At 59.8% G+C, this 27,390-nt stretch overlaps 1 protein-coding gene across 2 annotated transcripts; it reads left to right on the top strand.

The window, feature by feature from the left end:
• The first annotated feature begins 2,113 nt into the window (after positions 1-2,113).
• BCL9L (BCL9 like) lies at positions 2,114-27,305 on the top strand. 2 transcript variants are annotated; one of them, XM_063311289.1, is made up of 8 exons: positions 2,114-2,188; positions 17,577-17,704; positions 18,056-18,178; positions 19,152-19,341; positions 19,461-19,545; positions 19,737-21,975; positions 23,521-23,685; positions 24,460-27,305. In XM_063311289.1, exons 2-8 carry the CDS (start codon positions 17,665-17,667, stop codon positions 25,542-25,544), a joined length of 3,927 nt encoding a protein of 1,308 aa, XP_063167359.1. In that variant the 5' UTR covers positions 2,114-2,188; positions 17,577-17,664; the 3' UTR covers positions 25,545-27,305. The 2 variants fall into 2 exon arrangements, with proteins under 2 accessions (XP_063167359.1, XP_063167357.1); XM_063311287.1 differs by lacking the exon at positions 2,114-2,188 and adding an exon at positions 17,884-17,971 and having other exon boundaries at positions 17,600-17,704.
• Positions 27,306-27,390: the final 85 nt, after the last annotated feature.

Here is a 27,390-nt window from a genome sequence, read left to right as displayed (position 1 = left end):
CCCCCCCCCCCACGTCAAGGGAAGGGCCCTCTCCTGGCCCTGCCTGGGCCCAAACCCGAGTCTTGTGGGTGGACAAGAGGGCCTTGTGATGCTCTATGGGGAGCACCAGCTCCTCTGGGGGAGGACAGCACCAAGGAGCCTCTGGCAACTGCCCATCGCCTGGAGGTTGGGGGAGGTGCCCCGTGGTAAAGCCATTCCTGCTCCTGGAAGACAGTCTTGGGGCTTCTCTCCTCTCCGAATTGCAGGGGAAGCCCCTTAGCAAGCAGGTCCTGGCCTGAGGCCTCCCTCACAGCCCCTTCTGCTGGGGGGAGCCTCCTGCAAGGAGGCAGGGCGGCCAGGTGGCAAGGTGACTGCCCAGAGGGAGGGCCCAGGAGCAGGCTGTTCCAGGACTCTGCCTCCCCTCCCTCTCCCCACACCAACCTCACTTTCATCTCTCCCCCCCTTCCTTCGGTTGCCATGGTAACACATGGTAACCTCCTCCTGCATCCTAAAGGTCTTGTCCCCCTTCCTAAATGGGGGGGATCATCAAGCAGCTGCCCCGCACAGCCGGCCCCCTTCCTCTCCTCTGCCAACCTGGAGGGCTCAGGCCCCCCCCAATTCCACCATGCTGCATCTTGAGGGTCTGCAAAGGGAGGAGGCAAGCGGGGAGGCTTTCTCGTTGGGGGGGCATGGGTGCCTTCAACCACCACCTCGGCTTGGTCTCCATCCCTTCCAAGCAAGGCTCTTGGGGCTGCTGGTCCCATGGCTACCAGGGCACCCCAGCCCTGGGCCAGTCCCAGGCTCACCAAACCGTGCCACGGGAGGGGCGAATAGCCAGGAGCAAAATCCTGCCAGTCGCAATGGGCCAGTTTCTTTTGGATGAGGACAGACTGGGCTGGGGACTTCTGGCCACCCCCTCTGAAGGTCCTTCTGGTGACGGCATCGGGAGGGGAAGGCATTTGCTCTCACTTTCTCCCAGCATTGGGGGGCTGCCACACCGCTGGGATTTCCTTGTGGTGTCCTGTCCAAGCAGTACCCGTCTCCTGCTTTCTTTTGAGGCGCTCTGCCACCTTCAAGGCTGCCTCATTTCTACTTTCCCAGGAGGAGCCCCGCTACCATCGGGCACCAGGGATGGAAGAGAGACTCCTGAAGGGCGGGGGTCTCCCTGAATCCGGTACCCCGAAAGGCACTCAGCACATGCTCAGAGTCTCCCGTCTGGATGTCGCAGCCGGCCCCGGCCCGCGACGCGACACGACACGACGCGCCGGCGAGTCTCGCTCCCGCCTCGGGCTGCAGGCGGCACCGGTCACTCCCCCTTGGCGCTTCGGTGCGCGGACGGTCCCGGGCGAAGCGAGGCGCGCGCAGCCGCCAGCCGGGCGGCGCCTCCCCGCCCCCGTCCGCTCTCGCGCCCCAGGAAGAGCGCCGCTTGCCCGGCACAGCAGGCGGCGCTCTGTCAGGTTAAGAGTCCGGCGCAGAGCCGGCAGGGCGCCGGCCGTCCCGCGGGCTCCCCCGCCGAGTGCCCTGCGCGTCCGCCGCGCTGCGCCCCGGGTGAACCCGGCCCAGGGCTCCCGCAGGCGGCCAGGACGCGCTCGCCCTGTCCCGGCGGCCCTCGGTACTCGCGCGACCGCGGCGGCGCCCGGGACGGGCCGCAGCTTTCGCCGCCCGGGTCTGCGCGAGGGCCGGCCGCCCAGCCGGCGTGGGTCGCCTCCTCCCAGCGGCGCCGGGAAGGGTCTTCTTTGAAGCGGGCGGGCGCGCGCGCGGGCCGGGCTCTCCGGCTGGCCGGCAGGTGCTGGTCCCCGACAGGCCGCTGGGAGGCCGAGCCGGAGCGCTACCAGGCGGCGCGACTCTTATTTTGACACGGCGGCGGCGGCGCCTGCCCGGAGTGGCTCCTCGCCCGGGGCGCAGCGAGCGCTTTCGGCCCCCAAATGAGCAGTCGGCGGCGGGCAGAGGCAGGCGAACGCGGCGGCGGCGGGCGCTGCTGCCCGTGGGCACCGGCGGCTTCTCTGCGGGGCGAGGCCGGGCCGGGCGCCGCGGCGGCGTCGCGAAGGGGCGGCGCTCGGACCCGCTCGGACCGCCCGACCGCCCGGTCCTGCGCGGCGCGGCCCGGCAAGTGAAAGCGAAAGAGGCGCCGGGGCGGACCGGAGCCGCGGGCGCCGCGCCTCCCTCTCCGCGCGGCCGAGGGGAGCTCGCGACGGCCTCCCCCGAGCAGGTAAGGCCAGCGCCGCGCTGCAGGCCGGGCGGGTCATTGTCCCGGCGACGACGACGCCTCCCGGCCCGCTCGCGTGGCCGCGCTGTCAGCCGGGGCGGGCGGGGGGCCGGGGCGCGGGGCTCTTCCGCTGCGGGCGAGGCTGGGCGGGCTACCCGCGGCCTCGGCCTGGCCCGAGGATCCGGCGGGCGAGCGGCGGAAATGGTCCTCCCAGCGCCGGGCCCCGTCGCGGCCTGCGGCCCGCGGACGCCAAGCGCGGCGGCCCCTTCCCGGCGGGAGGGAGGGAGGGAGGGTCGGGGCCGGGGCCGGGCCCGAACCCGGGGCCGGGCCCGAACCCGGGCCCAGGCCCAGACCTAGGCGGCGTTGGCCCGGCTTCTGCGCCCGGCGGACGGCGCTCTGTTCCGGCCGAGCCCGGCAGACGGTGGGCCGCGGCGCCCTGCCCCTGCCGTGCCTGCGCCGGCCGCTCTCCTCGGCCCGGCCTGGTGGCCATGTTCTCGGCTGGTTCTTTCCCGGCGGTTGGCTGTCATCTTGTTTGGGAAGGGCTCCGCTGCCGCCGTGGGACGGAGACCGGAGTTTCCCTGGTCCGACCTGGCTGGGGCCTGGGGGGTTGACCCCGCCAGCCAGCCCGCCCGCCGCTTCCCTTCACCCAGCCTGGGAACCGGCGGGCTGGCGGCGCGACGGCTTCTGGCCCCCCGCAGTTGGGCTTCCCCGAGGAAGTTGAGGCGCGCTCGCAGAGGGCCCGGGTGGCCCTGGGAGACGCTGGGGGACGGCGACGTTGCGGCCGGAGTAGGCTGCTGCCCACCAGGAGGGTGGCCCAGGCCCGGAACAGATGAGGCTCCTGCGTCGCAAAGACTGTGGTGGGCAAGGGCTGGGCGGCCTGGACTGGAAGTTCAGGGCAGCATTCCTCGGCTTGTTGTTTCTGGCAATGGGGGGGGGGCAGCCTGTCCCCCTCGGCTACCTGCAGACTGGTCCTGGATGGCCTCCTGCTTTGGACGTCAGCACCAGTGAGTCGGTGGTTCCCCGGGGCAGGGTCCCCAGGCAGCCGGTTCCCTGGTCTGGGCCCCACATGACCAAGCCCGTTCCCCCTCCCAGATTGGGATGGGGCAGTGAAATGTCTCAGCTATTTCTGGCCTTCCCCCATGAGTGGTGGGCATCTTCCCCCCAGTTTCAGGCAGCAGGACATTTCCTGTGGCTCCTTTGTGGAGTTAAGGGAACCCCTGCCCTGCGGCCTTTGGTGGGTCTGGCCTGCCTTCCGTGTGGGTTGCCCCCATTGCTCATTTCCTGCTCCCCTAGCGTGACAGGGCTGGCTGTGTGTTCCCTCCTCAACGGCCCTGCGAGGCCCCATGGCAGACCACACCAGGTGGTGCAGGTTGTGTGCAGGGCCAGTGGGCCCAGGCTTTCATGCCAGCATGCTCCCCGTTGCTGGGTGGCCTGCTTCCAGCCCCTTTCCTGGGAGCCCCTGCCAGCCCTATGGCTCTCCCAGCCTGCCTCCTCTCGTGGGCTGAGCTTGGTGTCCTCCGGAGAGCTGCCTGCTTCCACCCCAAGGGATGACTGAGGTTTTTGGCCTGCTTCCTGAGGCAGGGGGTTAGACTGCCGCCCCTGCCCCTTATGCTGGATGGGTGTCTCCCCATCCCCACTCCCGTGCAATAGAGATAAATGTGGGTGGTAGGGGCGGAGGCAAAGGGGTGAGCTGTGGATCATGTTTCTGTGCGGGTCAGCCGGGACTGCCTCCTCAACCTGGAGCCCCCTGGATACACTGGACTAAACTTCAGGGTGCCCGGCTGGCCTGCTCCTTATGGGGGTGGAAATGGCCCGTTTGGTGGGCGCAGGGTAGGGCCTTGTCTTTTGCACTGGCAGAGGAGAAGTCGGCCTGGGGGTGCCTTTGGGCATCCCTTCAAACGCCGGGAGGCTGCAGGTGCGACGGCTCCGCGCATCTCCTTTGAGAGTCCCCTCCATTCTCACTGCTGCTTCAGGAGGCGCTCAGAGCCCTGCTGATTCCCCCTCCATTTGGCTCAGGCTGGGCCCCGTCCTGGCAGCCTTGCCTTTGTGCGGCCGGGTGGACCAGGCTGCCCTTTGGGCGTCCCTGGCACTTCTCAGGCCTGCGGAGACAAGGCTGGTTTGGACGACCAGGTCTCAGGGGAGCTGTCTTAGGCAGAGGCGCCCTGCCAGCCCCACTGCGTGGAGCACCTGTGAAAGTCCCCCCCCCCCACCAGACTCTAGCAGGGCTGGTCGGCAAGCAGCATGGAAGTGGTTTGCATCCTGCTTGCCTGGAGTGGCCCAGGGTGACCTCCCCCAGTTGGAGGAAGGGGGCCCCAGGATGCCCTGGGGCCTGGCTCTGCTGCTTCTGGGAGCCCCTCCTGGGCAATCAAGCTACAAGGAGGGGGGGAGAATGTGCGACTTGGAGCTGTACCCCCCCAAGAAAATTGCTGAGTAGCTGCTTTCCAAGGGGCTATGGCCAGAGCCCAGCTTGGCTGCCAGAAGCAACAGGGCTGGAATTTCCTCTTCCTCGGGCCAGCTCATCTCAAGCTGGCCAGTGTGTGACGATGGGCCAGACTAACGGGGGGGGGGGAGACTGGAGACTGGAGCCAAGAGCCCCCCCCCTTTTTTAAGCCTGGTTCTTATTTTCTCTCTCAGGCTGAGCTGTTTTGCATTAGGAGGCCCCCTCCCCCCTCCAGGGTTCCCCATGCAGCCGCTAATGAGCTGAGCCTCCTTGTCCCCCCCCTTACACTTTTTGGCTGCACTTGGAACATTTTATAGCCTTTTCTGGAAGGAGGAAATGCCAGTAAGGGCTGTCTCATGTTTTTACGAGCAGGGTCCCAGCAGAAAGGGGAGAGGTTGGGGCCAGAGCAGCAGCACAGGACTGCTCTGCCTGAGGAGCAGCCTGGCCACAGAAAAGACCAGGGGGTCCAGGTGTCCCAGGGAGCTGAGTGGGGAGAGGGGCTGGGGTTTGGGCTGGCAGAAAAGATCCACTGCAAGGGGATGACGGAGAGTGGTGGAAGAGGGTGCGTGGTGGCTTTACCCGGGTGGCTTGGTCTGAATTGAGGGCCCGGGGCTCGCCCTCTGCACACAGGTAGTGCTCGGCTAGAGGCCGCCCACTGAAGGTGCTGAATCCCTCAGCCCTGAGAGGGAAGAGTGTGGAGGGGGGCTCGGTGCATCATGCAGTTTCACAGGATCTATCAAGTTTTTGCTGGGATCCATTTCCTGCTTTGTGTGTGTGCACATTTTATTGTCACGCCTTCCCTCCTCCCCCTCCCCCTCCTCCTCCACCAGAGCCCCTGCATGGCTTGGTCTCCATGGCTGGGCCCAGGACAACCAGGACTCTTGCTGGCATCCTGCTGGGGCTGCAGTGAAGCCAGACCCTGCTTGGGCCCTGGACAGGCCTCACCCCAAGGTGCCATCTGTGGGGCCTCCATGCGGAGTTGTTCTGGGTGCGGAAGGGCCAAGTGGCCTCTGACCTGCTCCCGGCCCAGGGAGCCTGGCTGCTGGGCTTCCTGGGATAGGCAGCAGGCCAGACGTGCACCCACAGGCCCCCTGGAAGGGCAGCCTTGGAAACCGTAGTAATGGCAGAGTCACGGTAAGATTGGGGCAGCAGAGAGGAAGGTGCATGGGTCTCTTTGTGGGCCTGGCGTGGCCACAGGCCCCATTCTCTGCCAGTTGGGTTTCTCCCATTGCTTGCACCTTGTTTGAAGGATCCAAGAGAAGAGCTGTCTCTCACTCCGGCTCCGTGCGTCCTCCTCCGGGCTGATCTGCGCTGATCCTGCTCTCCATGAGATTCGCTGTCTGGTGGTGGTGGTGTGTGTGTGTGTGTGCGGGCAGGCGGATGTTTTATTTCCCCTGCGTTCTGAGAGCACTGCTGTGGACATCTTGGTCTGCAGTCTTGATGCACCGTTCGATGCGGCTCCCTTTAGGGCTTCCCTGTTGCTTTTGTCGGAATCCTGCATTTCTAATGCAGCTGAGCTAGACTTATGGAAGCAGGAGAATTTGGCGTGGGTGCTTCCCCATGCACAGTGCTACAGTGGTTTCACTGGGAGGGCTCCTCTCTGCCCGTGATGCTGCTAAAGCATGCATCGCTCCCAACTTTCACTCTTCTGCAGGGAGATGCACTTTCTTCTGCCTCTGCAACGGAAAAGGGGATGGGTGGGAAGCTGGCTGGGGGGGCATCAGCCCTCCCCAAAGGGCAAAATCTTTCTTGTCCCTGAAGTTGATTCAGCGGCATCCTCAGCCTGATTGGAGTTTGGGACCACAGTTTCGAGCTTTGTAACCGAGTGCCCTCCTCACGTGAGCCGAGAGCTGCTCTCCTTCCCCACCTCTACTGGTGTCTGGTTATTTAAGGCCCTCCCTTATTTATTTATCCTTCCACTTTTTATGGAGACTGCATCATACCCTCCCTAGGCCTCATACATGGCATATATTTGTCCTGCTGGGGACTTCACTTGTAACTCAGCCCTTCAAAGTCAAATAAAATGGCAGGGCCTGGCACACCCTGCCACTCTCCTGCTCCTCTTGACCTGGAAGCTTCCCAGTCACTCCCTGGCACATTGCACACCAGTTTGTTCACTTTCTCTTACGAAACCAGCTCCTTGCAGGAAGGAACCTGCTTCTTGCGGCAGGATCCTGACTCCTGTCCGTTGTAGGACCTTCTTGTATATGGGTTGGAGGGGCTTCTGAGCCTGCCTCCCACCTGGAGGCCCTGCAGACTGACTCTTCTCGGGGGACAGTGGAGTGCCAGCCAGCCAGATAGTCTTTGGCTCAGCAGGTCACGCACGTCTTGTTAGCTCTTAGTTCTAGACATTGTGTGGATTCAGAAAATTGACTTTTCTGAGTGAACCATGTGAAGTTAACCGTTGCAAGCGCTTTGTGCAGACCCAGCCGTTTCTTCCTCTGACTGAGCAGGCTCAGGGCCTTCAGCACTTGCTAGAGGATGTGGGAAGTGGAAGGCACCGCAGTCTTTTTCCTGGCTGGGAAGGAGTGAGCGACTGCTGCCTCCTGTGTCTCCTGGGCCATAAAACCGGGGGTGGTCAGGAGGAATTCAGGGGGCTTTCCTTTCTGGGACGCCACGGAATGGGGATGGTTACCTAAGACGCCACTGGCCTGCGTTCCAGGCATATGGCAGCTATTTGGATCGGTGGGGGCAGGTGCTGGGAGGCCATGTCGCAGTTAGGAGGCATCCAAGGATGAGCGTCTGGTCAGAGCAGCCCCACCCTGGACAGAGAGACCCTTGCCCAGCCCTTCTCTTGAGGCCCTTTCTGTCAGCAGCACAGGAAAGCCGGTGGGCTTTGCGGGTCAGGGCAGCCAAACTGGGAGGGCTGAGTTGGGAGTGGGCATCCCAGGCTGAGCACAAATGCCAGCAGGGGGAGGCTGTGAATCCTGGAAGCGCTGCCCCTCACGTCCTTGGCAAACAGAAGCTCACTTTTAGCCCCTTTGTTGCTTGCGTGGAGGAGGGGGTCAGGGGGTTTGTTTGTTTGTTTGTTTTTATCCTGCCTTTATTATTTTTATAAATAACTCAAGGTGGCGAACATACCTAATACTCCTTCCTCCTCCTCATTACCCCACAACAACCACCTTGTGAGGGGAGTTGGGCTGAGAGACTGGGACTGGCCCAAGGTCACCCAGCCAGCTTTCACACCTAAGGCAGGACTAGAACTGACAGACTCTTGGTTTCTAGCCCAGCACCTTAACCCCTAGACCAAACTGGTTTTCTGCAGATTCTGCAGCCATGAGGTCTAGCAACTTGCGCAGAGTGGACAGGTGTGTGCCAGAGCCTGAGTTTGGGGCCTCTGACACTCCAAGAGTTGCGAGGGAAGCATCCTTGTCCTCTGTTCTTGGGGCTCCAGCTTTAAAGGGCTACATGATGCCAGCAAAACTGGGAGTGATTCCCCCGGCAGCTCTGAGCTTTCCGCCTCTGTCCAGCATCACACACCTTTAGGGGCTCCTGGGAGTCTGTAATTGCACAGCCTGCTGCCACCCTTCTGGGCATCAAGTGCCCCATCATTTTCTTCCCCTCTCCTACCCTTATCTGGAGCTGCCTTTAATGGGGAGGATAGGAGTGGAAAGGCAGCTTAGAGGAAGAGGCCAGCTGGCCAACTGAGGAGCCAAGGAGAGGGAAACGTGCCAGGCAGCTGTGTGGGCTGGGCAGTGGGAGATGTGCCATGCTGCCCAGAGGGGTGCATTGTGCCGCGGGGAAGCGTAGCAGAGACCTTGCTGGGGCCATTTGCACACAGCTCCTTGGGACTTGCCACAGCCACCCACTCCACGTGGAGAGGGTCACCCTGGCATGTGTGCACTGCAGGAGGCTGAGTGGTTGGCATCGGGGCCTTGCAAACCTCTTGCTCTTTGCAGCATGGTCACAGGGGCACTGCCCACCTGAGAACAGCCCCCGCGCTGCGCTCAGGTGACTTGAAGTGCAGCTGCAGCTGGGACGGCCCCCTGCTGCTGCATGCGGGGAGGAGTGGAAGGAGCAGAGGGTGGAGGGGGTCATTCAGATCCATCCAGTGGTGGGCAGCCTGCAGCCCCCAAGTGTGCGTGGAGAGTCCCAGTTTGGCAGGGCGTCACACTGCAAACCCCGGGGGGGGATGGGAGGGTTTGTGGCTTGCTGCCGACCCCTGAGGCTCCATTGCCGGGTTGGCCCTGGGCCATGCAATGGGGTAGGGCTGCGGGGGGTGTGCCGCTTGCTCCAGTTGGCCTCTTTCTGAGAATGTGTTGAAGCAGTGACCCTTGACCCTGGCACAAACTCAGCCCAGCACATGGGGCAGGCCTCGCTCCAGACCTCCGGGCTCCAGCCTGCAAAAGATGCCACAGTTCCCCCCAGCCCTTGCTCCTTGCGTGTGCTTCTCTGTGCCCTGCTCGCAGCAGTTACGTGGGGGCAGGAGGTGGGCTTTCCTCCATGTGGGGTGGCACACCCTGAGCAGGTGGTGCCCCAGGCACAGGTATTTTACGCTAAGGAAAGGAGCCCACGTGGAGTGATGCGTTTGTGCTAAGAATCGGCTTCCTTCCTGAGTCTCCTGACCAGGGTGGGCCGCTGCTGCGTGAGCCCCTCAGGTGAGCCCTTGTTTGCTGGCTGGCACCAGGTCTCCTGGCCCCCAGGCAGGAGGGCACCCTGTCCTCCCTCTGGAGGTAGGTGTCCAACCTGGGTCTGTCTGCCTGCTGGTTTGGCTCTGGGTCGACCACAGATGCCTCTAGGGGGAGCCAGTTGAGCCAGGCAACTTGGGTTGTGGCCACAGCATGGAGAGCTCTCTGGAGCCAGGAATGCTGGCCTTGCCAAGGAGAAGCATGCCACGTCCTGACCATCAGTGTGGGGGAGGTCAGAATCGGGCCAGGGGTGGCATCATCCTGTTACCCAGGCCCAGGGCTGTGCAGGATCCTTTCCCCCAAGGCCCAGCTTCCCCTCCCAGTGCCTGCAGGCGTTCTGGGTGAGTGGGGCATGGCAGGGAACCCAGCTGGCTGAGTCAGGGAGCTGGCTGGCTCCCAGAAATCAGAGTGTGGTTTCTCCCCTTTCCCTCCAGCCTGGATTTTTTTCTGCCTTCACTAAGCGACAGTTTTGTGTATTCACAACAAAGGTCTTCTTCCCTTGGCTCCCCTCTGGGGCTGGACCAAGAGTGAGTCGATTGAATTCCAGAAGGGAGAACCAGGGGGGCAGGAGTGCTCAGGGTAGCCCCATCCAAAGGGGCTTTGTTCTCTGTCCATGTGGCCTTCCCTTCCTGGCCAGCACAGGTGCCCTCATGGCACGGGGCCCTGCGGCCTCAGGGGCTCCTGCTTCCAGTTCCCTGAGCTGCCAACAGGGAAGATTGGGACGGAAGCTTACATTCAAAGTTGGAGAGGCCTATTATGGTTAAGGCCAAGGAAGCACTAGCAAATGGCACCAGATCTGTTCATATTTCAAGGTGCCATGAGTCCATTAATCTGATATAGTGGGAGCAACCAACAGGCCATCCCCATGGAGCGGTTTGGTGGGGCAGGGGACTTCACTCACAGTCAGTTTTCTGCCATCAGAATGAGATTGGCTGCCTGTGACTCTCAAGAGCCGAATCGGAGTTTTGTGACTTGGCAAGCTGGGGGAGGGGTGTCCTTATTCTTTCCAGCTGTTTGCATTCAGGATTGTGCCATTAAAGTAGAATTTGGCCCTGGAAACCTGATGTCAGTCCCTTGCCAGCAGATTTTCCTTGCAAGAAAGCTCTGATCAGAAAATGGCAACTCTACTTGGGCAAGAAGAGGGACTATTGCACAATCTGTGGTTGAGCTGAGGGGTGGGTTGCTGGCAGGGTCAGAAAAAAATAAACCTTGGCATCTTGCTGGGGAGAGCCGGATCCTGGTACCAAGGAATTCCAGACGCCTCTCCAGCCTTGCTTCAGGGGAATTGCATGAGAAGCTGGAGATCCTTCCTTAACAAGATTTGCTTCATTCTCAAAACTTGCAGAATGTTCTGGGCCTATTCCCACTTTAGACACTGAAGCAAGAAGAATGTGATCTTTGTATGAGCGCAAGCTTGGGAACTTTGCTAAATTTGGTTTCTCTTCAGACTTGGACCTACTTAGCATATTGCTGTGGGTTGCAGCAGCCTCAAGTGACACTAACTCCGATGCAGGCATGGCCTGGCTCAAGCTGAACAGGCAAAGGTTCCAGACAGGCCAGGTAAAATGGACTTTCCCCAGTCTGAGACTTGCCTGCTTGCTAAGACTATCCCCAACCCCGTTCCTATGTCCCACAGGCAGAAAGATGGGGGAGCCATGCTGTGTCTGCCCAGGTCCCTCAGGCCTCGTGGATCAGCTCCTCTTAGTCTTGCAGTCCGTGGTCAAGCTGGAGGCTAGGAAGAGATGACTGTGCACAATGCAGAGGGGATCAGGGTGTGCCTGCTTTGGGGCAGCGGTTGCTAGGTGGAACCCAGCAGATCTCCCTGCATAGCGGCCCAATGTGGGGCTGTCCCTTGGGCTCTCTGAGAGATTCTCCTGATCCTGGCCCTGAACATGGGCAAGGGGCTCTCCTGCCTTTGAGCCCGGAGCAGGAGCTCATTTCCCTGCCTTCCAGTGACTGCTGGTGCGCTCTCTGCCCCTGCATAAGAGAGAGCCACCCACCCCTCAAGCTGTGAGGAGGAGGACCTGACCTGGAGGTCTTGAGGGAAGGTGGAAGAGGAGAGGTGCAGGTACCAGGGATGTTCTGGAAGCTGATCTGCTTTAGCCGGCATCCTTGGGGGAAGGGCTTGCATGAGCAGAGGAGCGCTGGGGTAAATTTAGTGGTGTCCTTCTGGCACAGTTCCGGAGAAAGCAACAGGGGAAGGAGCACCGCTCTGTGCAGGGTGCTCAGAAAGGCCTGCAGATGGTGGGGCCGTCTTGCTGGTCCTGTGGCTTCAGTTGGACCCGGCGGGGCCAGAATCACTGCTGTGTGAATCCAAGATGGCTGTCTTTGCATCGGAAGGCGCCTTGTGCCCATCTTGGAGTCCTGCTTTCTGCTCTGTGGCCAGTTGCAGAAGGAAGGGGTTGATCACTTCCCATGAGCAGCTCTGTGCATAGCCAGGCTGCGGCTAGGAAGCGTGGTGGTACAGGATGGGCAGGCAGGTGAGCTGCGGATGCATCTCCCATCTGCATCATTGCCAGGTTGCAGCCAGAGTCTCATCCCAGAGGGGCTTCTTGCCACGCCATGCCACGCCATGTCTTACTGGGTACCCTCAGGGAATGCTTTCTGTTCAGGGAGGGTGGCAGATTCCAAGCTGCCCAGGCTCTGAGCTTAGAAGGGCTTCATAGGCAACGTCTTGGTATTGGGGCAGCTCCTGCAATAAGGTGTAAGTTGGCCCTAACGGGGATGGCCACAGGCAGCTGCTGGCTGAAGCTTCTGGGTTGTCATGACCAGCTCCAGGAAAGGAGACTCAACGACATACGGGACTCCAATTTCCTGCGCTTTTGTGGGGAGCAGGAGATGGTGGGCAGTGTGGCGTGAATGAGGGGAGGGGCCTTGAGAGGTGTCAGGGCAGTCTTCCTGACCCCCGGGCAGGCAGGGTTGATCTCAAAGAAGCCCAGGGCAGATTGAACAGGTGTAGCAGATGGCCCTTCAGTCAAGATGCAGGGGCAAAGCAGGGGGAGTCGGCTGGAGCGGCGCAGCCTGGGCCTGCTGGGGTGGAGGTGGGTGGCCACAGGGGCCTCAGCCCATCCTACCCTGCTGAGTAGCCTTGCTGAATCTGTTTGCTTAAGGAGGGAGGCAGGGATGCCAACATGTGTTTTCTCCACTGTGACTTCCTCCCCACTCCCCTGGAGTGGTAGGGTTCTGGGCTTGGGGTTCCTTCCCCAGCTTATCTGGAGCACATCAGCCTGCTCTGAAAGGCACGTGTGCGAATACCTGTCCTTTCCCCTGAAAACAAAGCAGATGCCTATGAAAACACAATTAAAGGGTGTGCGCTAGCCTATGCAAGCACATTATTTGATGAGAAGTGTGCGTATGTTTTCATTTTTATTACATATTTATTGCCCACCTGCTTTGGTCAGCTCATCAGCGCATTGCGATTTTTCATATATGCACTCTGAAAAATAAACCACGATGCTATTTTTTAAAAAGCAAAGAAAATCGTTTTAATTTTTTACCGGCGAGATGCAGAATCCTGAGCTGAGGGGGAAGGGAAAGACTGCCGCATTTCTGCTCTCAGCATCTCCTTGAGAGGGCAGCTCTCCTACTGTTTGGCATGGGGAGCCACCCGGGCTCTATGTTGGAGCTCTGCTTTATTCCGGAGGAGCCCAGGCATCCTCCGCAGCCCGTCCTGGGTCATGGCGGATGTGCGCTTTATGAGACCCGCTCTGCTGTTCAGCCGCCCCCAACGCAGCACGTGCCTGGGTGCTTTCAGACACCCGCTGCATGTCTGCTTGCGTAGGCACGTTTATTTCTTCCTAATTTTATTCCCTAAAATTTCAGAAGAACCAAATAGTCTTAGTCACCGTTTTCCTCGCTGGCTCCTCCTGTGACAATATCAGTATTCCTGGGTTTTGTAGTAATAAAGGAAGCTGTGGTTTGCAGTGAGACTCTGGCAGCAATGATTACGAATTAATCAAGCCAAATTAATACGTAAAGGGATTGTCCCTAGGGAGGAGTGCTTTGGATCTTACCTGCTAGAAGGCGGTCGTCTGCTTCCCACCCCAATTTCCCTCCTCAGAAGTACCACAGGCTGCTTTCTTCTACAGGTCTGCCTGCCTTTCTCAACCTTCTCACCCTGGAGTAACCCTTGAGACAATCTTCAGGTCTCAAGGAACCCTTGCATAAAAATGATTATATCTACAACTCATGGTATGACGTGTATTTTTCTTCCAATGCCTTCTCTTGCGGAACCCCAGGCCTGAAAGGCTGCTGTAGAACGTAAGCATGGAAGGTGAATGGAGAGGTTGAAGCAGGGCACAGAGCTGTCCTTGGTAAGGAGGCGATGCCACCGGGCCTTGGCGGTGGGTTCTGTAATGGGGAAGCATGTGTTTCGGGCTGCTCTACATCATCAGCTCTCTTTCTCGGAGAGTTAACTGGATTCACTCCTCACAGAATTTGGGGAGCTGGGTGGCTGCTGGCCCGGGTGTCTTGAAGTGACATTAAGCAAAGTGTTGGAAGGCAGCAAGGTTGATAGTGGCTGTGCGGGCTCCCTGCATGATCGGAGGCAGGAGACGAAGTCCGGGTTGACCGCCCTTGGAAGCAGGAGGCCGGGCGGTCTGGCTCTTGCTGCTCACAGAAGCCGTTGCCTGGTCTGCTCTGCAGGGCCGAAGGGAGCAGCTTTGGGTACGCATTGCAGTCCCCTGAGCTTATGGGAGCAGCCTTGGCATGGTGGCCATTTTCTGCTCTACATCCCAAACTTCTGGCTTGGCTCCAGGTATTGAGAGGCGCTTCTCTTTAGTCCAGCAGGAGGGATGGAAGTGACCCATGCAAGAGAGTTGGGGAGTATCATGTCCAGAGAGTCTCCAAAACCATCCCCTGGACCCAGTCTGAATTTGGGGGGAGGCACGCTGGCCTCTGTGACTGCAGAGAGCCCTTTTCTAACTCTTCAGAGAGAACCAGCAAGGGCTGGCTCTTCTCCCCCCCACTCCAATCCCACAGCCAGCAGTATCACCCTGCTGCCCAGAGACTTCCTGACTCCTAACATGCCAGGGCAGGGATCTGCGTCACTCCTTTGCTGCCTTGCTGGCTGGCTAGCCCTGCGGTGGCTGTCCAGTGGAAGGAGAGGCTAGCATTCCCTCCAGCATTGGTGGCTCTGTGGGGTGGCTTTTTCTTCTCCTTCTACCCACCCCTTAAGGTGAAGTGGCAGAGGGCCTGCAGGACCCCGGAATATAGTAGGCCTGTGTCTGTCAGAGTATGCCGACTGTGAAGCAGGCAGCTCTGACGGTGTTGCCTGTGACATGTGGGCCAGGGCAGATATGTGGACAAGCAGGCCCTGTGGTGGCTGGGGCGGCTGCAGCTTGGTCCATAGAGGGGAGAGGCCTGTGCTTGTCAAGGCTCACAAAGCTGGCCCAGGGAGTTGTCCAGAGTCCTGAGCAGGAATCTCTGTGCTGTTCCCAGCCCTGCCTCCCCTTGCGGGCTGAGCAGCTGGTGCTCTGGGAATATGTCTGCAGGGTGGTATAAGCACATGGTGCCCTTTCAGCAGCTGAAGGTTTATAAGCCCTCCTCTTTGCCTGTGAAGGAGCATGGTCGTGCAAGTGCTCTGCCTTCTGCTCAGGAGTCACTTTGCTGCTCTCCAGAGCCCTCCTGAGATGCTTCCTTTGATATCTTCTGCATAAACTTCACCAAAGTTAATTTGGGGCCTGTATAAAGATAGGGGCTTTCTCTAGGCTGGGATTTCACTAGGGGAATTTCCCCATCACTCCGAGGGGAATTGGCGCTTAGTTTTTTCCAATGTTTCTTGGTGTAAGGCCTTGCAAAGAGCATCCATTGTAAGCAAGAAGGATCAGAAAGGGGTCCTGGACTCGGTGAAACATCCCTCTATGTAAACTCTGTAGTGTATCTCCCTCACCCCATAGTCACCCTCTCTTTCCTTGCCAGGGTCCCAGGCTTCCCAGCTAGCAGGCTGACCCCCATGGAGTCATGGTCAGTTGTGGGGTAGATCAGCTCACCAGCCCTAATCCAGCATCCTGATCCCCCAGGGCCAACAGGGGCCTTGGGAAAGCCTGCAGACCAGGCCCAGGGGCTCCCTGTTGAGGAGCATTGGGCCGTTACAGACTAGTAGCCTTCAACAGACTCCTTTTCTATCACTGTTTTTACGTTGGTAGTTGTTCCTGTGTTTCACAGAAACCAATTCTGCAGTTTGAACTCCAGTGAACAGCTTTGCGGAATGATCCTGTGGGGTGAAGTGTAACATACCAGGGACCGAAAGAGCCTTGAGCCCAATGTGGCTTTAGAGACCCTGAGACCCTTTCCCAAGCAGGACCCGTCTGGCATAGTGAGGCTCCTTCCCAGGGAAGGAGGCCTCAGGGTTCTGGCCCTGGGGAGCTGACTTGCTTCAGCAGTCTCCCCTCCCAAGGGGGAGCATGACTGTGGGCATAACAGAATGCTTTGAGCGGGCCTCTGGCTGGAAGTTCTCTAGGGGCAGGGGCAGGGTGGAAGGTGCCCAGGGCACCCTGTGGCAGGCATTGTCCTTCACCAAGAGCCACCAATGCAGCTGCAGCTGAAAGAGCCCTGCAGCAAAGGCCATGCGTGCCGTGGCAAGCAGGTAGGACAGCAGCCCTGTATCCTCCTCGCAGCCCATGTCATTTCTCACCAGCATGGCCAGTAGCTGGAGTGGGCAGGGGCTACCTGTCCAGTTGCATGCCTGGAGGGTGCCAGTGGGGGAAGACAGATCTCCAGCCGTGCCTGCTTTTGACCATCTCAGCCCCAAAGCTGGGTCTGCCCACCCTGCCCAGGGCTGACTCTACTGCAAGTGACCTGTCCTGCCCTCTCCCTCTCCAGCAGGCTCTCTCTGGGCAGCCTGGAAATAAATCTCTCCTGGTGTGGAACAAGAAATATAAATATCCCTGGAGTGATGTGATCTTTCCAGTTGCTATTAATAGGCCCCTGGAGACTGAGCCAGCCAGTGTGATGGGCTGACCCTTAAAGAGACAGGGTGCCACAAAAAAGGTATCTCTGCTGTCCAGGCTGGCACCCTCGAAATGCCGAGGGACCGGCTATCTAGAGATGGGTGCAAGCCAAGGAGTAGACTGGAGCCCCTCCCCACCTTGAGAGGTACCTTAAGTGCTTTGCTGCTTCCTTTCTCTTCAGTTGACTGATCTGCTCAGAGGTAGGGCTGGAGGTGATCCACAGCCACCTGGCTCGTAGTCAGTGATAGTTGCCTCTCCTTACAGCCATGCAAATGGGCAGCCATCGCTCTGCCTTCCTATGGCAGAGGGTAGGAAGCCAAGGGGAGCATTTCCTTGCCATCTTCTGACACTCCCCCATCCAACTAACCCTTTGGATTCTGACATCTCTCTGGTTTTATACCCGTCTTTGAAATCGTCCATGGCTTGCCTTTTCCCCAAAAATCCTGCATTTTATCTTAGCAGATTTACTCTGGCCTGTTAGCCACCTCAGTTTTCCTTTTCTGCACCTTGCTAATCATTACAATATATTTTTGAAGTTCACGCAAAATTGTGCGTAGACTTCTATAGAGTATCACGTATTTGTATGAAAGCCTGCTGACATGGACTGTTGGTTCCAATTCCTTTCTAATGATTCCCAAAGTGGAATTTGCATGTTTTCTAGCAACTGGACAGTAGGTGTATTTTCATTAATTTGCTGCCAAAAATTCCTTTCCTCATCAGTTTCAATCAGGAACACCAATTTTTTTTTTTTTACCCCAGAATGCATCATTTGCTTTTTAATGCAAATTGGAGAGATGTTTCTGAAGTTCTTCAATGTTTCCTTGTTGTCTTAACTATGCTAAATGATTTTGAATTGTAAGCAGATTTGGCCATCTTAATGCACAACCCAAACTCCATTTATGAAGCTGTTGGTCCCAGCACTTGTCCTTGGAACCATTTATATTTGTCTGCTGGAAGAAACGCTGATTGAGTCTGTTCTCTGCTTTCTCTTATCCCATTACCAACCCATAATGAAGTTACTGTTTATCCCAGGACAGCTGAAAAGCTTTGGGAAAGTCTAACAGTCTTGCCTCTGTCCAAAAATCTGTTGATATTTTCAAAGAACTTTGCAAGATGAGTGTGATAAGACTTGCTTTGCAGAAGCCAGGCTGGTCCTTCAACAGGGCTTGTTCTTCAACATGTTTGAACATCTTGTTTTCAGTGATGCCCCCAGGGCAGCGGGGGATAATTTCTGGGCACAGCGGATTGAGGCCCCGGGAGAAGCGATAGCCGGGAAGGGGTGCAGGCGGGCATCTCTGGCAGGAGTGTGGGGCAGCTGCTGAGGCCTCTTCTTGCCCCTCTGATTGTCTTCTGCTCCTCTTTCCCCCACCCAGGAGGCTTTTGGCGGGAATCGCCAGTGGTGGACAGAGCAGAGACACGGAGCTTCCTCCAGGGCCGCTGCCGGAAGCTTTAGCCGGTCAAATGCACCCTGACAGTAAATTGGCCAGCCATGGAAAGACAGGTAACAGCAGTGCCCACCCCCAGCCCCAGCCCAACGTAAGCCCCGCTCCCGCCAGCAACCCAAGCACAAAAGGTGCAGGGGGGGCCGGGGCCCGCAGCAGCACAGTCGGCCAGCCCGCTGCAGGCCCCGTGGGACTGGAAGCCAGCCAGGCTCCTGTTTCTGTCTTTGGGGCCTTGAAGGGCAAGGTGAGGCGGGAGCGCAGCGTCTCCGTGGACTCGGGAGAGCGGCGGGAAGCAAGTGCCACCCCACTGGACAAGGAGCTGAAAGGTGAGGGTGCAGAGCAGGCGGGGGCAGCCTCTCATCTCCACCCCTCGGGGCCCAGGGCACTCACCACGGCCTTTTCCCTGGTAGGCGAGGCAGCCCCCCGAAGCAAGAGGCGCTGCGTGCTGGAGAGGAAGCAGCCCTACAGCGGGGACGAGTGGTGCTCCGGACCAGAGAGTGAGGATGATGACAAGCCCCTGGGCAGCACCCACAGTGAGTGCCCTGGGGGCTGGCACCAACCCTTGGATTCCTGCAAAGGGCCATTGCTCTGCTCCCGAGGAGGTGGTGACTGACCCGGCGGCCCCTCAGGGTGCCCAGCCGTGCCTTGGCAGAGGGCAGGCTGCGAAGGCGCCCGCCCTCCCCTTGGCTCTCCTGGCACTGGCCGTCAGCTGGTGCTCTCTGAAGGAAGTGGCGGGCTGAGGCAGCATTGGTTGTCGCTTTGGGGGAAACGCAGCTGCTGGTGTCGTGGGCATCAGGCCCTCCCAGGTACAGGGAAAGGACTTGGGAAGGCAGGCAGTCAGCTTCCCCAAGCTGCGAGAGGGGACTTGTCAGTTTCTGGCATAATTGTGGATTTCCCTATTTGTTATAGAACTTTAGTTAACGGGAAACTTCTCTTCCATTTTCCCTGTCCACCAGAGCTATTCAAAGGGCAACAATCCCAACAACGTAAAAAGAATGGCTGTGCCTAAACCTAAATTATCTGCATGACTAACCAATATTTTAGGAAGAAATCAGTTTCAGCTTTAAAATAAGAAACAATATGAAAGTAGCCCTGTTGTGGGAGGGCAGGATAGCCGTCCTGGGTGCTCCCTGCTCAGGCGCCTGGAATTGGGGCCAGGCCTGGCCTGCAGGTTGAAGAAGCCGCTCCCCTTTCTCTTCTGCTTGGAGGCCTTGCAAAGCCACCCCTCCAGCTTCGGTGCTGATGTTGCTTCTCTTCGGTCTGGGGAGCTTCCTTGAGAAGGGAGGGTGGCAAGGGGGAGACCTCTGCGGTCCTGCCACCTGCTGGACACTTCAGGGGAGGCAGCAAGCATCAGGCGTGGGGCTCAGGCCCCCCGTCCCCATCTGGGATGGCTCCTGCACATGTATGTCAAGCTGAGCTCTGTCAGTTCTCCCCTGACTGATCCCGGTGCTGCGGTGACTGCTGAACTGCAGCCGGTCCCTCAGCCTGCCGCCTTGTCCCTCGCAGATTGCCACGTAGCTGAGCCAGCGATGAGCTCTGGCACACAGCTGGGCCCAGGATCCAACCCTCTGCCGGCCCTGAGTGAGAGCAATGCCTCTGGCGCACCCCATGGCCCAGCCCCCGGCCTGCGGTCAGAAACTGGAGGGAAGCAGGCCCTGCAGGTGGTCTACGTCTTCACCACACACCTCGCCAACACGTAAGCTGCAGCCCAAGGCCAGGGGGCAGTTCCCCCACAGGGAGGCTGGGCCCAGGCTTCTGCGGGAATCAGAAGGGCCCTCTGCAGCCAGGTCTGTGACGCTCCCTGGGTGTCTGCAGGGCTGCAGAGGCTGTCCTTCAAGGCCGAGCAGACTCCATTCTGGGCTACCATCAGCAGCATGTACCCCGGGCAAAGCTGGACCAGGTAAGCGAAAGGGGGGAGGGCCTGGGGGTCACGCTGCAGGGAAGGCCAGACCAGCTGCCTGGAATCCCCGTGGATGAGGCAGCAAGCGGACCGAGACCTGTGGCCAAAGTGGGGGGTTGGCAGTCTGCTGCAGGCCACTGGAAAAGGCCTCTCTCCCTCCCACCACAATAACTCTGCTGCTCCTTTTCCAGCTGGCCCCTCTCCCGAAGATGCCGGTGGCGGCAGCAGTTGAGCCCCTGCCGATCAACCTGTCTCCTGCCGGCACCCCCCAGGGACAGCCAGCCCTGCCCCCAAGCAGCCAGGCTCAGGGACAGCCCCCGGGGCCCCCCGCCCTTGGGCTCGGCCAAGGGCCCCTCTCTTCTGGCAGCGCTCTCCCCCTGGAGGGGGCTCCTGAGGAGGCTGGCCAGGACCTGACGCCCAACTCCGTGGGAAACAGCAGCAACAGCAGCAGCTCCACAGCCCCCGGCAGCGCCCACCCCAGCACGCCCACCGCGCCCAGCTCCTTGCCAGCCAGCACCACGGAGGGCTTGCTGGGGGAGGGGGCCAGTGCAGGTCCACATGCGGCAGGGAACGGGCCCCGTGGCCCTCTGAACACGGAGGGCCTCTCCAAGGAGCAGCTGGAGCACCGGGAGCGCTCTCTGCAGACCCTGCGGGACATTGAACGTCTACTCTTGCGCGGCAGCGAGGCCGAGCCCTTCCTCAAGGGCGGACCAGGGCCCGGGGAAGGGGCTGTCCTGCCCCCCCAGGCCGCGGCTCCCCCCCCTCCGCAGGCGCCTCTCTCCGGGGCCGGCCTGAAGAAGTATGAGGAGCCCCTACAGTCCATGATATCGCAGACACAGAGCCTGGGGGGCCCAGGCCTTGAGCAGGAGGGGCCAGTGCCCCCCGGGGTGGACCTGGGCCAGCCGATGAACGTGGTGCTGCAGCGCCTGGGCCAGGATGGCCTCACCCCCGAGCAGGCGGCTTGGCGCAAGCTGCAGGAGGAGTACTACGAGGAGAAGCGCCGCAAGGAGGAGCAGGCTGGCCTGCACGGGGGACGGCCCCTGCAGGAGGCGATGCTGGCCCAGCCCCTGGCGGGCGTGGTGCTTCGGGGGCCCCCGCCGCCCTACCACAGCAGGCCCGGGGAGCAGTGGCTCCTGCGGGGGGCGCCCCTGGACGTTCAGGAGCAGCTGCGGCCCTCCTTCCCCGGCCCCTCCCGCTTCCCCGGTGGCCACGTCCAGAGAGGTTTTGCAGGGATGCCGAGCCTGTCACTGGAGCCCCTTGGCCCGGGGGGCGGCGGGCCCCGCCCTGTGCGGCCCAGCTTGCCGTGGGGCGAGGAAATGCCCCTGGGGGGGCCAGGGCATTTTGCCCCCGGGGGCCTCCCGTATCCCCCAGGGCAGGGTGAGGCTGAGCGCTTCCTCACCCCCCGGGCACGTGAGGAGCTGCTGCGGCACCCGCTGCTGGAGAAGAGGCAGGGGTCACTGGGGCTGGAGATGGAGCGTGTCTTGCCAGCCCACCGGCAGGTGGAGCCCACCATGTTTGCCGGTGAAGGCCTGGGCCTGGAGTTCGGGGGGGCCCGGGCCCTGATGAGTCCCCCGCCACCACTGCAAGAGGTGGAGCCGAGCACCTTGGCTGCCCCTGCCAATCTCAACATGAACGTGAACATGAACATGAACATGAACATGAACTTGAATGTGCAGATGACTCCGCAGCAGCAGCAGCAGCAGCAAATGATGCTGGCCCAAAAGGCACGTGGGCCGGAATTGGTGCCCTCCGAGGAAATGGCCCGAGGGCGTGCCCCGAATGGCACGGGGGCCATGATGGGAGGGCCCCCGAAGATGGTGATGGGCTCGCCTTTCTCGGGCCTGGGACAGCCGCCGCTGCCGCAGCAGGGCTTCTCCACGATGCAGGGCCCGTACCAGCCTGTGCCGCAGGAGATGGGGAGCACACCTGACCTGTTTGGCCCAGAGCAGGGGAACATGGTCGGCACCCCACGGCTCAGCCATGTTCCCCTGCCCCCCAGCACCAGCGCGTCTGCCACAAACATGCATCCGGCCCCTGTCAGGGGCCTGGGCCGCCGCCCTTCAGATCTGGCCCTCAACGTGGGACAGATGAACTCCCCCGGCGTGGGCCGCCTCAAGTCTCCAACCCTCAGCCAGGCACATTCCCCCCTGGGTGCTTCCCCTTCTGCAAACCTCAAGTCCCCACAGACACCTTCTGCCCTGGTCGGCCTGCCAGCTGCCGCCGCTGCCAGTGCCCCCCTCAAGTCACCCCAGGTCCTCGGCTCCGTGCTCAACGTCCGCTCCCCGACTGGTTCGCCCGGCCATCTCAAGTCGCCCTCCATGGTGGTCTCCTCTCCAGGATGGGCACCCTCGCCCAAAGCTGGCCTTTCCAGCCCTGGCAAGCCCACCCTTGCAATGAGCAACTCTGCCCCCTTGGGCCACCTTGAGCAAGGTAATGGGTGGGGCTGCTGGGTACCCGGTGGGGGTCCATCAAGTGCCGAGAGGGGCTTCACAGGGCTGACGTGCAGCTGTGAAGCCCACCAGTGACAGGAAGAGGCCGTGCTGGGTGGGATTTTGTGGTCTCCAGGGCCTTGCCTTCAGTTGGTTTTCTCTGTGGAGACACAGGGGAAGTCTTCATTCAACAGACAGACTGCACTGTGCACAGGCTCATAGTTTAAACCCCGTGTTCCCTTTCTTCCCCTCAGAGGAGGGGCTGCAAACAGCCTTGTTGTTGAGGCCCAGCACCTGGTTGCAAACAAATCTCTGGGCCGTCTGTGCTCCACATCCTGTGTTACGTTGGAGCTCTCGGACTGTACAGGATCACTCCCGGCCTCAGTGGCTTGCGGCCAGGTTCTGGGTTAGGGATTTAGCTAGAGTAATTCATAATAGGGTTTGAAAAAAGTGCCAAATGGATGTCACAAGGCCCTGTACTTCCTGTATCCCATTTTACGTTGAAATTACCCCTGTCCCCTAGGCAGGTGTCCTTTAAATCAAGGGTCCTCCTTTCAAGAGGCACGTGGGGGGCCCCACAGCAAAATGTGGACAGGGGTACAATCAGGACAAAAGGCACGCATTTTCGTTTGGTTTCCGTTGAAACTTCATGAATGAGATACATTAAGTATGGTGAGCGTGATTTCCCTGCAAGGCTCTGTGCCCCTCAAAGAGGGTCTGTTACTTTGTGGTTCGTAGAGGCCACCCTCTTGCTCAAGGCTGCTTATTGTTATCGCTTGTTATCAATCTGCATTGTGGTTCTAAAGAGCGCACACATTCCTGTGCTAATTATGGGGCGGGGGGGAAATGATGTAACTATATTTCCCATTTAGATCTGAAATTCAGGAAGTAGCCCTCCCCTCAAATAAGCCAGCAGGTCCAGTTGTGAGACTAACATTTTACTGAGAACGCTGTGAAACAGCAGGCCTCACTCCAGCTGGCAGGTGCCTCCTATGGAAAAAAGTCTGAACTATCCCTGGTTGTCTCAATTTAAACCTTGGCTTTGGCCAGAATGTCAGTCTGAATCCTTGCCTCCCCTGGGGGGGAGGGTAGATGGGAGAGGACCCACAGGCCACCTCTTTCTGCTCGGCTGCTCCTCCCTGAGCATCCCCAAGGGCTCCCAGGGACCACCGGATAGGATGGCCCTTTGGTACCCCTGAAAACACCTATAGCACCTTCTCAGCATCAGTTCTGGAAGCTGGGGAGGAAAGATAGCGGCTGCCCTCCCGCCCAAGTTTGTGGGCTTCCTGGATGCCTCTGGCTGGCCGCGACTTCCACTGTCTCTCTCTCTCACACACATCCACACACCACACACCCACAGACACACACACACACCAGGATTGCTCCCAGGGGCTACCTGACACTTGCTTTGGCTGTGGGCCCTAAGACACTTCTGTTGCTCCTTTTGCAGGTGCCATGCCCTCTGGGTCTCGGAGCAGCTCCTCTGCCCCGCCTGGCAACACCTCTGGCCCCCTCAACCCCAACCTGCCTTTTCCTTCCTCTCCAGATCCACCCCCATCCCAGAACCCCTTATCACTTATGATGTCCCAGATGTCCAAATACGCCATGCCCAGTTCCACGCCACTCTACCACAATGCCATCAAGACCATCGCCACCTCGGACGACGAGCTGCTCCCTGACCGGCCTATGCTCCCACCTGGGACAATGTCTGGTAAGAGGCGGGGTGGGCAGGACTGGCACGCAGAGCGCAGGAAACAGGTGGTTGGGCAGAGCTGCCTCTCGGCATCACCTGCATAGCCAGGACAAAGGGAGGTGGGTTTCCAGTGGAGACCTTTCTGCCTGTTCCCAGGGTCTCCGCAGGCTCTTGGTACAAGATGGTCCAGCCGCAGGAGCGAGCTTCCTGCCCCTCGCGAGAGACGCCTCCACGTGCAGAGGCTTTTGCCAGAAACCTCTCTTGCCCTCCACAAATGGGGTTTGTCCGTGGTTTCCCCTGTGCTCTTGGGACAGATTCTGCTCTGGGGAAGGGGAGGATTCTGTGAGCAGCCGACAGACCCAGAGAGCCAGGGCAAGCAGGAGGAAGAAGACACTTCTTCCTCCCCAAAGCCCACGGCCACAAGGCTAGGGCAGGGGGCCAGCCAGCAGTAGGCACTAGTCCCACATGCCCGCTTGGTGGCCGGGCTGCTCCCGAGGAAATTCCAGGCAGCTTGGCCTCTGCGCATCAGAGTCTGCAGATAACCTTGAGGAAGGAATGCAGGAACCGTCAAGTGAACGAGGACTTGGCCCTGGGGAAGAAGAAGGGGGTGGGAACTTGAGATCACCCAGCTTTGCCCCTTTGGCACAAGAGTGGGCAGAGGGATAGCCCAGTGGGCTTTCAAGGCTCTTTCGCTGGGCCCTACAACTATAGAGTCGGGTCCAGCAGGCCTTGCGATGTCCTCCCGATCCGGCCCACATCCGGGGGCCCTAATACATTTCACTTTCCCTGCAGGCATGGGAGGAAACCAGCCCAACCCGATGCACGTGAACTCTGTGGGGACGGCCCCTGCTCCGAGCCCCATGGGCCTGAGCCTCCCTGGACAGCAGCTGCTCTCCCAAGAAGTGGCAGTACCTCCAATGTCTTCGCCGAGCCCCCTGGGTGCCAGCCTCCCCATGCACAGCGGTGCTCCTGTGCAGAACCCAATGATGTTGCCCCCTGGCCCCCCAGACGCCCTTGGCCAGCCCTGCGGCCCTTCTGGTCAGTTGGTATTTCCACCACGTCTGCAGCAGCCCCCCAGCAATGGGGGCGGCATCCCAATGGCCCCAGGAGGGGCAGTTGGGCCCGGGTTGCAGCAGCCGCCCCCGCCACCACAGCAGCACTATCCGCCCAGCTTGGGGCTCCCTCCAGAGGAGCTGCCCCCCCAACAGGTGGGCCCCGTGGCCCCGCCTCCACCACAGCGCATGGCTGGGAGACTGCCTGAGCCCTACCCCCCCGTGCTTCCCGGAGTCGCCTCGGTGCTGAGCGACCCAGAGCTGAGCGACGTGATCCGCCCCACGCCCACGGGCATCCCAGAATTCGATCTGTCCCGCATCATCCCTTCGGAGAAGCCCAGCAGCACGCTGCAGTACTTTCCCAAAGGGGAGGGCCAGGGAGTCAAGGCCCTGCCCCCCTCCAACCTGCACCTGGTGAACTTGCAGAACATGATGGCGGAGCAGGGCCCGGCTCGGCCCAGCCCACAAGGCGTGCAGCGTGGAATGGCCATGTGCCATCCTGGACAGATGCCCGTGCTGGGCAGGACAGGCCTGCCCCCCCAGCAGACCATGGTGGGCAGCAGTTTGCACCAAGGCCTGATGCTGCCCCAGCAGAACCTCGTGGCCCAGCAGAACTTCCTGCTCATGCAAGCCAAGCAGCGCAGCATGTCCGTCTCTGGGGAGATGTACGGGCAGCCCGGGCATCTGATCTCCCCACAGGGCTCACTCATGGGCCCTCCATCCCAGCAGAACCTTGTGGTCTCCATGCGGCAGCGCAGCGTCTCCCTGGACGGCCAGATGAGCTATGGCCCCGGAGCCGGCAGCATGGCCAACCTGCCCTTCTAAGGACTTCCTCAGCGTGGGATGTGCCTCCTTTGCTTTGCTTTCCAAGGCCATCCAACGGGCAGGAGGGTGGGGTGGTGTAAATAGGTTTGGGGGAGCAGCAGCCAGCTCAGAGTAGACAAAGCCTGTCTTGGGAAGGAAAAAGTGGAGCCTCTCGACCGCCTTCCTTGGCGCCAGATGGGTGCCCCACCCGGAGGAGCTGCCCACCTCTCTCCCTCCCTGATGCAGAGTGGAGCCTGTGCCCTGGCTGCCCACAGTGGCCGGCTGCACCCAGGCTGGGGCTGAGACACGGCCTGAGGAGGGAAATTTCCTCTCCCCGTTGCTCGAGCCCCCATCCCCCACTCAGGTCTCCTCATAGGACGGCCCCAAACCCCATAGCCAGGTGGGGTGGTGTTCCCCACCGTGCTATGGATGGGTCCCCCTCCCTGGGCGTTAATGGCCAGAGCAGGAACTAAGTGTGGGGTTTCCCCTCGTTGTTGGGCACCCATTCCTCAACTTGGTGTTTTTTGTTTTTTGTTTGGTATCCTGTAGGGTGCCAGTCTGGATAAGCCCACCCAAGTCCTTCCCTTTGATCCAATGCCGCCCCCACGCCTTCTCCCCTGCACCCTGCTGGGGCACAGCCATCCAATGGCTCCTTGGCCCGATTCTGCTTTGGTGCTTGTCAGGGAGCAGGGCCAAAGGTGAAACGGGAGATCGGGGATCAGAGAGCAAAACAGTCTTAGGCGAAAGAAAGGTTGCTTTCACTTTGCAGCAGGTGCTTACTTTTGAACACCCAACAAACGAAGAGAGGCTAGAGACGAATTCTCGCCCTTGTGCCGCGCTGGAGACCGAATTACGTTCCTAGAGGAATGGTCAAGGGCTTGCTGCTAGAGGCACGGGAGGGCAAGCCTGTGTCCCCAGGTTCTTAGCCAGGACATGAAGAGGCTTGCTGGGCCCTCGTGGGGAGTCCCAAGCGCTTTCTTTCCGTTCCTGGCTCTGCCTAGAACGAGGGAGCTCCCAGATTGCAAAAGTGTGTCTGCTCCCGCTTCCCCTATGCCTGCTCGGTGCTTGAGGAACTTCCTGGGTTTGGGTTGGATTGGGTTGGGTGGGCTTTGGGGGAGGGGGCAGGCCTCGTTGGCTCCTTCCCACAGATGCACCTGGCATTGCTAGGCTGCAGCACATCTGCGCTTTTACACTCAGCTGGTGGGTGGGTGTGCTTCTGCCCAAGACCTTCGCCCTCCAGCCCATTGGCAGTGAAGTCCAGAAGGGATAAGGCTTGAGGGGAGGGGTGTCAAAGAGGCACCGGGAAGATCAGATAACTAAATTAATTGCCCCAACAAGTAAGGGGGAATACTGATTTTTCATGGTGTCTTGGGGCATTTATTCCGGCAGAGGCCTGGTGCTGAGTTTCTCCGCAACAGCCATGCCTGGCAGAAGGGTGCTTCAGGTGATCCACGTGTCATGTTCATCTGCTCGGAGCATTCATGGGCTCTTCCCCCCACCCCAGCTTTCCCTTGTGCTGTGAACGTGGTCCTGTCTCGTACCTCCCCTCTCTCGCTTCGCTCCCCAGCTTGAGTTGCATCTGCTGAGTGCTTGCTTTCCTCTGCAGCCAGCCAGGAAGAGGCCAACGGAAGAGGTGCCATTCTGGGTAAGCCAGAGCACCTGCAGCTGACGGGGTGCTGGTCTGCTCCATGCCATCCCCTGCCAGCCATGCATTTTGTACCAGTCTATAAATAAAAGTATATAAATAAATATAAATATAAATATAAATATATAAATACAATATGTGAAGACATCTTACTGGTTTTTATTTTGAAATGATTTCTAGGCTTGTTTTGGGGTATCTGTGCTGCCTGTAACGTATTGATTG

Source organism: Candoia aspera, chromosome 9 (assembly GCF_035149785.1).
Source record: "Candoia aspera isolate rCanAsp1 chromosome 9, rCanAsp1.hap2, whole genome shotgun sequence".
In the NCBI taxonomy this organism is placed as follows: Eukaryota; Metazoa; Chordata; class Lepidosauria; order Squamata; family Boidae; genus Candoia; species Candoia aspera.
This window is presented reverse-complemented; position numbering and strand designations above follow the sequence as displayed.